Source organism: Silurus aristotelis (genome assembly GCF_946808225.1).
Source record: "Silurus aristotelis genome assembly, chromosome: 4".
NCBI lineage: Eukaryota > Metazoa > Chordata > Actinopteri > Siluriformes > Siluridae > Silurus > Silurus aristotelis.
Window position 1 is genome coordinate 25,680,170 of NC_139577.1, and position 13,128 is coordinate 25,693,297.

Genomic DNA, 13,128 nt, shown 5'->3' on the forward strand with positions numbered 1-13,128 from the left:
ACGCACAAATGCACAGATTTCCGATTACATGATACACACAGTATGAGCTCGGATCACCTGGTGACAGAACATTAAAATGCATTCTACATAAAAATGGAGAGCATTTCGGTGCTAAATTCTTCTCGTTATCACCACCGCTATCCTGCAGGCACTTCCCTCAGAAGAAAATGCCAAAATAATGTTTTCAGATGAAAGGGTATTTCAAATTACCCTATAATTAGTTTGTTTTATATTTATGCTGATGAGAAAAAGATTCTTTTAGAATACTTAAAGGAGCATTAGGCAAGATTTTTTTTTTTTATTATTAGGTATTGAATGGTTCAACACATGTGGCACTGAATATGATTTTTTTTTTGTTTTGTTACTTACTGAACTCATTTTTTGCTCTTCTACCCAAAGCTCCACCCCTGAACCTATAGACCTTCACCTCAACAAGTTGAAAGTCTTGAAAGCCATGTTGTAACAGAAAATTCGCTCACTTCTTAATTATAAGGACGTTTACGAATGCTGAGTAATAGATATATTTAATTTCATTTATATTCATGTATTCGTTTTTACGGCGCAGGCAGGCAGGCAGGCAGGCAGGCAGGCAGGCAGGCAGGCAGGCAGACAGACAGACAGACAGACAGACAGACAGATATGAAAAAGCCTTTTGCTTTGCTTCCTTTTGTTTAACAAAAATAGAAGAATTTTTTAGGTGTATTTTTTTTTATATAGTTATTATTCCAGCAAATATGGACAGAGATGTTAAAAAAAAAAACAAATACAAATCTTATGGTCATGTGTCCACAAACTTTTGTCCATTTAGTGTACCAACAGGACATAAGGGGCTTTTCTAGAGCGATCATTAATGAGTGTGGTCTAAATTTACAGTAAATATATATATTATATTAAATATACAGTACAAACTAACCAATGCAGGAACAATTTGACACACAGTGCAGATCTACCCAATTTTTCTTCATCAACCTTTTTCTGTCAAAGAAAAAAAAAAGAGTAATTACACATTCTCAGCTAATAATGCCTGTAAAGCAAAGAGAGTCAGAAGGCACCAAATTAAAAGAACAAGCTGTAACTGACATCATCAGAGATATTTTTAGTTATTGACCAAAAAAGAATAAAGAGTTGCTTTCTGCTGCCGAGGTTAAGCAGGAAAATGTAAAGAAAAACAGTTCTACTCTGCAGTTAAGAGCAAAGCAGGTGATTAACATCTCAGCAATTACTGACCTAGCCATTAGGGTTGCGCAAGTCAGTCCACTCTTGGTGCAAGGTGGAGGGTTGCGGTAGGAAGGGCATACAGCGTAAAACATGTGCCAAATCAAACATGTGGATCATGAAAGAGAATTTCATACCGGATCGGTCGAGGCCCTAGTTACCAACGACCGCCACAGGTATCGTTAACCAACAGGGTACCGGTGGAAATTCAGCTACTGTTGGCCGAAGGAGGAGAAGGAGAGCAGAAAGACGACTACAAAGACAGAAAGAAAAGGAGAAGTGGAGGAGAGTGGAGATTAGGGTGGGCACTTAAAATGTTGGTAATATGACTGGTAAAGGGAGAGAGGTAGCTGATATGATGGAGAGGAGAAAGGTAGATATGTTGTGTTTTTAGGAGACCAAATGAAAAGGGAAACTGTTCTATCATGGTGTGGATGGAAAGAGAAATTGTGTAGGGGTGATTCTACAGTAAAAGTGTAGTGGAGGTGAAGAGAGATTCTGATAGGGTGATGATCATCAGTGCCTATGCACCACAAGTGGGTTGTGTGATGGAGGAAAGAAAAAATTCTGGAGTAAGTTGGATGAAGTGGTGGAGAGTGTACCTCTTTTATGGGCTTGTTGGTGAATAGAAGTGAGGTAATGAGGGGGAGATGGGTGATGACGTATTTTTGGAAGAAGGTAGGAACATAAGGTGACGTACAAGAGTGGAGAAATGTGCACACAGGTGGACTATATTCTGTGTAGGAGATGCAACCTGAAAGAGATTGGAGACTGTAAGGTGTTGGCAGAGAACAGTTTAGTTAGACAGCATTGGATGGTGGTCTATAGGATGGTTTTGGAGGTGAAGAAGAAAAGGAGGAAAATGAAGACTGAAAAAAATAAATAGGATGGTGGAAACTGAAGGAGGAAGACTGTAGTGCGAGGTTCAGGGAAGAGGTCAGACAAGGTTTTGGTGGTGAAGAAGAGCTGGATGATTGGGCAACTACTGCAGAAGTTATAAGGGAGACAACTAAAAAGGTACTTGGTGTGACTGGAAATAAAAAAGAAGACCTAAAGACATGGTGGGTGAAATGAAGTGCAGGAAAGCAGAAGGAGATAGGACAGGAGGTGGAGCTGGAGGAAGCAGAGCTCAAGATGTTGAGGTTTTCATTGGAATAGACAGCGCATGTAGGACGTTTTGGAGACAAGATGAGTGAGGTGAGATTGAGATGGCTTGGACATGTGCAGAGGAGGGACATGGGGTACATCGGTAGGAGAATGCTGAGGATGGAGCCACCAGAAAGAAGGAAAAGAAGAAGACCAAGGAGGAGGTTTATAGATGTGGTGAGAGAAGACATGCAGGTGGTTGGTTTAAAAGAGGCAGATGTAGATTAGAGGGAGATATGGATACGGTATTGGGACTCTAGATCATGCAATTCGAAATCGTTCGTCTTACACAGATGAGAAACTCCTCCAGCAACATCAGAGAGAAGTCTTTGTGGTAACAGTTTGGAGAAGAACCACAAATGGCTGGCTGTGAGATTGAGATTTTCTCTAGCACTGTTACTATAGGTAGAGAAGCTCTTTATTTGTCCCACAGTGGGGAAATTTCTTAAAACCAAGCAGGTTAAGTAGCTCGTTTCTTTGCCTGCCAAATAGCAGTGTTGTGCATTTGTCTTATTTTCTCAGTCCATCAGGTCACATGGTTGCCTTCCATTAGCTCAAGGTTACTGTTTGCTAACAGCTGTCACTTTACTGATAAATATTACCCCAATGGTTGCAAATTACACATTTTGTCCTTGTTCGAGCTTGTTGTGATCCAAAAACAAAGACAGGCCCTCAGCCCCCTCCCGGGTGTTTGCTCACATGCAAGTCTGCCAGCGCCAGAGCAAGATGATGTGTTTTGACAGCTTGTTAATCAAACGATCTGTACTCAGTGTATGGTGACATCCTTTAACTTGAAGCTAATGCCACTGTACATGACTTCTTCCTCAGATATAATTGTTGCTCTTTATTCATAGTCCCCCCCCCCCCCCCCCTCTCCCACCACATCACAAACCGGGCTCCGGATTACATCTGCTAAGATTAGGAAGGGAAATTCAGACTGATAGCTGATGCCATAAAGATCTCTACAGCAAGCATGAGCAAGTCTAAATAAGTTACACCTCCGTACACATCTCAGATTTATAGCACTCAGTCGAGTTGAGGTTTAAACCTAGCTAGAGAGAAGCCAAGATCCCTGGCCTAGAGCACAAATCAGAAAAGAACAAGACATAGGCCAGTGATATGGAACAGGAGCTTTCAGAGACTAGGGCTTCATGCAATATTTATGACATGTCATAACCTGATAGCTGAATAGGAGCCATGGAGTTTGTCATTATTTATTAACCCAAAATCAAACTTCTTGCTGAATTTAGAAGAGAAGAGAAAGAATAATGAGCCTTCAATGGGGTGACCAAACCTCAGTGAGCACAAAGAACCTCAATACAAGTCCTATTGCTAAGTTTTTCTGTTAATTAATCTATATGTATGCTTATTCCTTTAAATAGCCTTACATATCTATTTATTGATCTATAGTGCCGTCTATCCCTATTTAGCTATAATTATCCATTCATCCACCCAAATATCATTTTTATTTATATATATATATATATGCTTTCTTCTGTCTATCTCTATTTAAAATCATACATCAATACGATTATCTCCACCTATAGTCATGTTTCTTTTTCATTTATCCATTATATCCAACAATCCACTTAACCCCAAGCCTTAATCTATGAGGCTCATTCATTCATCTTGTCTACACCCTATTCATCCACCTTCTTTCATATTCATCTATTTCCATTCCACCTACCATTCATCCATATTCATGCATCTATCTACATACTTCAGTCTTACCATCTGTCCATTTATATTCATTAATGCATCCCCATCCAAATCGATTCATATTTATCCATCTACATTCATATATTTACATTATCTGCATTCATCCATTTATAGTCTCTCTCTACAATATCCATCCAGCCATCATCCCTGATCAACACTATTGTTCTGCTGTCTGTAGTCTTTGTGCTCAGTTTCTGAGGTGCAATAGTTTGCATTCGATTTCTCCCTGCTTAAATATCAGACTACATAAAAATTATCTGCCGAATGAATACCTGTGAATGCCTTCTACTTTTATATTTATTATGCACTTTTCATTTTTACACTCTTCGTTTGCACATTATATTTCCAACCCGAATATCACACAGGATGCTTGTTTACTCCTCCAGCAGAGGTGGAATATTAATATGGCTTTTGACATGCCCTGCTGTCTCAGACACCACCTCAAATACATCAGTCATGGAGCTGCACATTACTCCATCCTGCGCCTCTGAAGGCACAGAGAGGGTTTGGAAAGTGCGATCTCACCCGGTTACACCTGAAAAGCCACACTGAGAAGATGCAGCCACCCCAAAAATAGACCACTTTGGTAAGTGCTGGTGCATGACCACAACAGAGCAGAAATGTCTGAATAATTTCTTCCCCTTCTCTGACTTGTGGTACGAATAGAGCTCCGAGAGTGGGGTAAACACACACCCCCAGATTGCTTTAGAGTGTGTGAAAGTGGTTTAGTGGTAGTCAAAGCCGAAATGCTTCTTTGAACTGAAGCTTGTTCCTTGCCAGCTTTGAGGCATGGGGGAAAAAAATAAAAATGCTGGGTGCTTCATAGCACTGTTGAAATCTCGGAGAAGAGGATTTTTTGATGGCTCAATAATGACCATTCACAAAGGAAAAGAGGAATAGGGAAAAACATATATTTCCGGCATGCTGATCTCACGCAATCGCTCATGATGAAACTGTTGAAAATATGCCATTTACAATTTTCAGCTTAATATCAGCTCAATCAAATGAGATATACATTTTTTAATTGAATAAATCCTTTTTCCTGATCTGACCCTGAAGAATATGTATTTTTTTTCTACTTTTGCAATTAAATGAGATGCCTTTGCACCACAGAGATTCTCATCCATGATCCAGGATGATCTCGTTTACCCTCACTATATAATTCATATTTATATTAAGCCTCCATGTTCATAGCTCTACTGAGGGCCTGGGCTTTTAGTTCAGCAAGAGTTAGCATGGTGCTGTGGGAGAAAAGCACTGATACCTAGTGCGTAGCAAAAGCTTAAATAGCGACACAGCTTGAGGACACAATTTCACCAGAAAATGTAATTGCTTCCCCACTTCACAGGGATGTGGTGTTTTCTGTGCCGCATGGCTTATTCATTCTCCCCCTCTCTCCCTCTCTCTCTCTCTGTCTGTCTGCTCCCAAATTTTAGCATTAAACCAAATTTCAATAATTGGGAAAACTGATAACCTATCAACACATTCATCTGCTGGATGTTGAGGAAGTGAGATTTTTTTAATACCTCCCATATACAACGTCTGGCAAACATTTGGACACACCTAGACTTTCATTGGTTTGGAGACACGCAGGTTTTTTTCGTTTATATTCAACAATCTAAGAAAATAACAGAAGAACCAGGTGTTCGATGTAATCAGACTGCCTCACACCCACAGTCCAACATGGAGGTGGAAGTTTAATGGATTGGGGTTGTTGTAGAGCAAGGGAAGGTGAGACATGGCTAAGATTCCATACTTCAGTCTTAGTTGGAACCAACATCACTATACAACAAGACAATGACCTAAAGCTATCTAGAAAAGAAACAGTGTTCTCGATCATAGAATGACCTGCCGAAATCCTATTGAACTGCTCTGGGATGAACTGGATCGCCAAATCAGAGAGAACTTTCCAACGAGTAAAGAACACCGCTGTAAATATTCACAAGAAGGATAGGGAGGTATTTTAGATAAATGTTTGAAGAAACTAAACGCCTGGATGCCAAGTGTGTGGAAAGCTTTTCAGTGAAAATGTTGCACTTGTGTACATTTATATTTTGCTTGGTTACAGTAAATCTTCATAAGATTAAATGTTCCAGCTCAGTGTTGACGACGTTGGACTTCTGGATCCGAAGGTCAGGAGTTAAATTCCCAGCACCACCATGCTTCCACTGCTGGACCCTTTAAACCTCAACTGCTTAGGTTTTTTCCATTTAGTTTTTTATATTGTATAATTGTAAGTCGCTCCGGACAAGGATGTCTGACTTGGGTGCATTCATATTTAATGTTCAGTGTTCCTGGGATATGAGTGAGTGAAGGAGTGAGTGGTGAAGGAGTGAGTGGTGAAGGAGTGAATGGATGGATGGATGGATGACGTTAGTAATTAAATTAAGATACCTGCGATTACTGCTTAAATAAGGCTTCTACTAAAACAACAATACCTGCCATTTTTCCCCTCCCACAGCTTTCAATTTCACACAAGTTTAATTTAAAGCATAGATTATTAATTCATTTGGCATGCGGCTATAAAACCTTTAGCAGACACCCCAGGCCTCTAACATACTTTGATCCTTCAACTTTAATTAAGCCAAACGATGTGGAAATATTTGTATTTCCTTACTGGCCTTGCTTTGGCTTTCCGCCTGCATAGTGCATGTTAGTTAAGGTGCCAGTGTAACAAACACAGCAGTCATTAGGCCTAAAGATGTTTTAACTCGTACTTGCCGTGAGGGATTTTAATCGCACGGTAAATAAATGTCATGCTTTGATTAGGTTGTTGGATGGCTACGTGCCCTGGTGAAATAGACACAAGTTTAATCAAGTTGGTTTGTAAATTACAAAGCAGCTGTCAAAAAGTCCACCGTACTCATACACTGCAGATGGGATTTTTTTAATTTTTTATTATTATTCTTTTTGGGAGCAAAAGTTTAAAATAGTGTATAATGTATAGGTCTAAAAAAACAAAGAGCATCTTTAGTCTTTCAAACATACATCCATAGCAGTCAAAATCTCATTACGAGAAGGGTTTTAATGGAGCTCGTCTATCTTTATTTTTAAATTACCCATTTATTCGAAACATGCACTATATGGACAAAGGTTTGTGGACACATGACCATAAGATTTAAAAGTGCATTTGGAGCGTCCAAGTTCAAGCCAAGCATCGCTAATCTTGCACTTCCCCATTGCTGAAAAATCATTTGTACGTCTATGGGTACAGTCCGACAGAGAAGAAACCTGATTGGCGGTTGCATGTTGGTCGTATTTGTAGTCGTAAAACAGCGAATTATATTTAGACCAGCGAAAAAAAGACAACACAACAGAAACTTAAAATAAAAGATTACACAAGAATAAAAAATATTCTTATGTGCTGAAGGGAGCATGTCAGTGAGCATTGTGTTACAAGTGTTACAAGGACATCAAAAAATTAAGACCTTTTAAAAAATAAAAATACCAAGAAATAGTGAATTAATAACTAAACAAAAAAGAATTAAACATTTTTAAAATTAATAATACATTTTTTTTTTTAAACATGCATTATATAGACAAACGTTTGTGGACACCTGACCCTAAGATTTGTAAGTGCATTAAGAACATCCCATTCCACATTTATTCCCCATTTGCATAATAATCTGCACTCTTCTGGGAAGATGTTCCACTCGATTTTGGAGATTTGTGCTCCTTTCCCACAAGCTCATTAGCAAAGTCAGGTACCGATGTAACGTGAGAAGGGGTGCGGTCAGAGCTCCAATTCGTCTAAGAGGTGTTCAGTAGGACGTAAGTAAGCGCTCTATAGAAGGCCACTCAAAATCTTCCACTTCAAATCCCATGTAAATGATATCTTCATTGAGCTGGCTTTGTGCACAGGTGTATCGTCATGCTGGAACAGGTTTGGGTCTAACGTTTCAAGTGACGGGAAAAATGCATTGTCCCAAATCCAAACAAATCATATACAATTGTGTGGTTTCAAGAGAATATATGGAACATATAGCTGAAAAAGTCAGGCGTCCTGATACTTGTGTCCATATAATGTATATAAAATGCATACTAAAGCATAAAAAAAGACTCGAGTGTTTAGTACTCAGACACGGTGGCATTTCATCTACATTAGAAAAAAGTCCTGTGTCGTTCGGTTTTAACAGAATAAAACTGTCAGCACCATCCACTTTATTTGAAAAGGTTGCTTGTACTCAGTGAATCCTGATAAAACATTCTCATGTCCTAAAGATGTCACTCAAAATTAGTTAAATCTTGGAGACTCCGTGCTGCTGCTGCTTCTTCTTTTATATATTTTTTTTAAAGTGCAGCCTTAAAACATCTTTACAAACTTGCTGTCCTCTTGATCTTCATTTATTTCTGTTGTCACGCAAAGTGACATCTTATTTCTGCCAAAATGGGAAACGTAGCATTCTGTGGAAAACAAGCTTAATTTGTCTCCCCTTTTGCCTTTACAATGTTGTCACAGAAAATTGCACACCATTTCATAGATGGAGAAGGGAAGTGCAGTGTGCACAGATCTATTGTTCGGTTTATTGGTTTTAGATTACTTCAGGTGCAGATATTCACCTCCATTTACAGTGAAAAGCAACAAGCCATCGCAGCATTACTGCCACTGTATGGCTCAATAGATATGCTGCAATGAGCGTGGCCTCAGGCATGAATAATGTATTTAGCGGAATATTATGCTTATTTATAAGATGATAACGGCATGCTGCGTACGGGGAGGATGACAAAAACGACATTGTGGCAGTGGTATTCGTTTTTTTTTTGCTTCAATCGTAAATTAGTTTTGCAGAACATTGGAGAAAAAAAATAAAGCAGAAGACATACAGTACATTAAGATTCTTTGACCAGTTAATAAAGATTTTTGAATCATAATGTTCTGTGTATGCATTCTTCTAAAAGAAGATACATCATATAGCAGATCGCAGTTCTTTCTCAGGGTTTCTGCAGGTTTCACCAAGTCAAATTTTAGACTTAAGATCTTTTTAATACAATTAACAACAAAATGTAAGACCTATATAAAAAATAAATAATAAAAAAAAACACCTAAACCAAGCTCTTAATTCCTTTTTTTTTTTTCAAGCCAAGTAAACTTGCACTTCCCCATTGCTGAAAAATGTCAGTTGTATGTCTGTGGTACAAGTCCGAGAGAGATTTGCGACAATAACAGAAAGCTGATTGGCTGTTGCATGTTGGCCTCATTTGTAGTCGTAATACAGCAAATTATATTTGGACTAGCAAAAGAAAGATTGATGGAAACTACGGAAACTAACAAACAAAAAAAGTGCTGCAGGAGCATTTCAGTGAGCATTAGAGGTAGCGTTTGAAGGACATCGGAAAAATATAACCTGTCTAAAAATTTTAATACCTGGAACAGCGACTTTTTAAGGCTTAAATCTTAATTTTTTATTTATTACTTTTTTAAAGACGCAGAAACCCTGTTTATATTCGCAAAAAGTTAAAAAAAAAAAAAAAACTGAATATTTGACAATACGCTTAGTTTAATAGCATTATTGTCCTTTTAAAAACTGCTGAGTAAACATTAATAATTATTATTATTAATACCAACACTAATATTTCCAGAATTAAAAAAGAAAATCGGATCATACACTGGGGCTAATAGTGAAACATTCTGTCACAGTTTCGACTTTACTCTGTATTCAAAGGCACTGCTTGCAGGCACAAAGCTGCAGAACAAAATCCCAATATGAAATCAGGAAAATGACTATACCTGATATTAAACACATTATTCTTGCCTCCTGGATGCATTTATGTGACTGGTGAGAATATGAATCGATTTAAAAGCGATCCCTTCAGGAGAGTCGTTCTCAGGTGAGGATGTAAATGCCATTAGCTTCTCCTTGATTGAGAATCAGCTGGGAATAAGCATTCCCCCGTGCTGAGCGAGAACATCAGCGAACAGAGGACTCGGCTTGGGAGAGTCATTTTCTTGTTAAATGTACCAAGGGCACACACAAAAATGTGTTTTCTACAAAATTTCTTAATTAAGAACACAGAGGAATGGAGCCGAATTAGGTCCTGCATCCCTTTCACAGGATGAGCGCTCTCGTTTGTCTGAGTGACCCGGACTTCAGAATTGTTGAAGGACAAACAGGGAGACAACGAGAGAGTGAAATATATAGACAGCGGAGAAAGAGGGCTAAACGAGTCCAAGAGCAAGCGAAAGGGGAAAGGCATGGTTATATTTACCTTATCTGTGTCCACTTTGCCCTTGATAAACTCGGACCTCCAGAACTGCAGTGCCTGGTCCAGCGTGATGCCGATGCCCTTGAGGAAAAGGCCGTACTGCATGCGGCCGCCGTGGCGCAGGTGGTGGTTTTCTCTCAGGGATTTGTGCAGCTGCCTCATGCACAGAGGGAACGATTTGGATGAGAGCTAACAAAGGAGGAATGAAAGGAGATTTTATTGACAAATTGTTGCCACATGTTATACACTGCATTGAAGGGATGCACCGAATTTTGCAGCCGTTGAAAATCTTAGGACCGAAAATAAAAAAAGAAAAAAAAAAGGCTGTAAGAAAAAAAAAAGGCAAAAAATACAAACTAAAAATATAGCGCTCAGATTACACTCTTGCTCTAGCCGTTATCACAGCGCTACCCAGAGAAGGGCAATCATGTCAGCGTTACGGAAGCATTCTAAAGCTACTTATAACAAAAAAATTTGCAATAAGTTTCAAGAGGGGGTGCGGTGACGAAGCATTTTCCACTACAGGTTTGAGTCGCCACCTGAAAACACAACATCTTGAACAGAAACTTCAGAAAACTACCATTTTTTTTTTTTTTAATAGAATTTGCTATGTGCACTTACAGTGAGGAAAATAAGTATTTGAACACGGGTTCTGGTTCTGGCATGGCCTAGCCAGTCTCCAGGCCTAAACCCAATAGAGAATCTTTGAAGGGAGCTCAAACTCCGTGTTTCTCAGTGACAGGCCAGAAACCTGACTGATCTAGAGAAGATCTGTGTGGAGGAGTGGGACAAAATCCCTCCTGCAGTGTGTGCAAACCTGGTGAAAAACTACAGGAAACATTTGACCTCTGTAATTGTAAACAAAGGCTCCTGTACCAAATATTAACATTGACTTTCTCAGGTGTTCAAATACTTATTTGCAACTGTATCATACAAATAAATAGTTAAAAAATCATATATTGTGATTTCTGGATTTTTTTTTTAGATTATGTCTCTCACAGTGGACATGCACCTACGATGACAATTTCAGACCCCTCCATGATTTCTAAGTGGGAGAACTTGCAAAATAGCAGAGTGTTCAAATACTTATTTTCTTCTCTGTACTTTAAAATTGTGTGGCATTAAAAACTTTGTTCTGTTGTTTACAGTTTGAGGTTGGTTCTAGTTTGTATTACTGCTGTTTGGCACAATAATTGTAACATTTTATGCAAATGGTATTTTAAAATCATTTTGTTTTTAGCCAAATGCATCATGAATCTTCGGTTTCAGCCCAGAATTTCATCGCATTCCTACTATATTGTCAAAAGTATTGGGTCACCTGGTCATATGTATAGTATGTGCTTTTTGAGCATCGCAGTCCACATTTAGTCCCAATTTGCTCTTAAACTGTAATTCCCTCCACTCTTCTGGAAAGCTGTTCCATAGATTTTGGAGTGTGCTGTGGACATTTGTGCTCATCAGCCATAAAGCTGTTTATAAATTCAGGTACTGATGTAGGTGAGAAGTACTGGGGTGCAGTTAGCGTTCCAATTCACCCCAGAGGTGTTCAGTAGTGTTGAGGTCAGAGCTCTATAGCAGGTCACTCAAGATCGTCCATTTCAACCCATGTAAACAATATCTTCATAGAACTGGTTTTGTGCACAGGGGCATTGCCTGCTGGAACAGTTTTGGGTTTCCAAGTTCAAGTGAACCCATAATTTTATCACAGCGACGTCCTGTACAATTGAGTGCCTCCAGCTTTGTGGTAACAGTTTGGAAAAGAACCACAAAAGGTCAGATGTTCCGATACTTTTGTCCATATAGTCCAATTTAAAACGATTGGCTAACGATTACAAATTATCATTAATTACATAATGAAAGCCTACATTTGATTAATTCCTAGATGCATTTAAATGATGTGCAACATCTGTAATACAGGTTAGTTCCTGTTATCACTTGTGTTGTAGCAGCTATAAAATAAAAAAAAGTGTTCCCTTCTCTTTCTTTTCTCTCTCAAACCTAAGACAAAAACAGAAAATGTACAAACACCCCTATCCTGAAGACTTCAGATAGATTTATTTTTACAATGCACAGATGCTGTTAATTAGCTGTCACTACATAAAAACAAAAACACATCAGCATGATTGCTTATTATAAAACTGATGAGTCAGAGCTGCTGAAAATCAAGCAAAACCACAATGACCTCCACTGTGGAACAAATAATATAAAAACACCAGCAAATATCATTATGAACACATATATAAATAGAAATATATACCGTTGAAAATACACTTCATGAAAACACTTGGCTTTTCCAACCATATGTGGTTCTTCCACAAACAGTCCCCACGAAATTAGTCACATTATTGTAATGGATGTCTTTGGGAGAATTAAATGGCCTGTTCACTTGAACTAGAAAACCCAAATCTGTTCCATCGTGAGTGGCCTGCTTTAGCTATAAAGCTCTGATCTCAAGCCTGTTGAACACGTTTTGGATGAATTGGAATGCTGACTGCTCCCCGGGCCTCCTCACCCTGCATCAGTACCTGACTTTCCTAACATTCCTGTATATTAATGGGCACAAATCTCCAAAAGCACACTCCAAAATCTAGTAGAACATCTGGAATAAGATGTTCATAAAGCACATGTGAAGGATATGGTCTGGTGTCCTCACACCTTTGTCTATATTGTGTAACTGTTCCTTTGATTGCTAATTATGTATTAAAGCAACAAGGATATGTTAACAAACCCACCCACCCACCCATCCATCCATCCATCCATCATTTTAACCATCAAGCTTTAACTAGAAACTACCAGCAATCTTTACAAACGCAATCAGAATTAAAGCTAGAAAATACAGATGTG

At 38.7% G+C, this 13,128-nt stretch overlaps 2 protein-coding genes across 3 annotated transcripts in view; one reads left to right on the plus strand and one right to left on the minus strand.

Moving 5' to 3' along the window:
* The window catches only part of khdrbs2 (KH domain containing, RNA binding, signal transduction associated 2), a 243,009-nt gene that overhangs the window by 195,278 nt on the left and 34,603 nt on the right, over positions 1–13,128 (plus strand). The window lies entirely within an intron of this gene.
* Positions 1–13,128, minus strand: part of prim2 (DNA primase subunit 2) — an 80,422-nt gene that overhangs the window by 21,602 nt on the left and 45,692 nt on the right. For both annotated transcript variants that reach the window (XM_083538510.1, XM_083538511.1), the window contains exon 10: positions 10,288–10,473. In XM_083538510.1, coding sequence (XP_083394636.1) covers positions 10,288–10,473 — 186 coding nt within the window. The remainder of the gene's footprint in view (positions 1–10,287; positions 10,474–13,128) is intronic.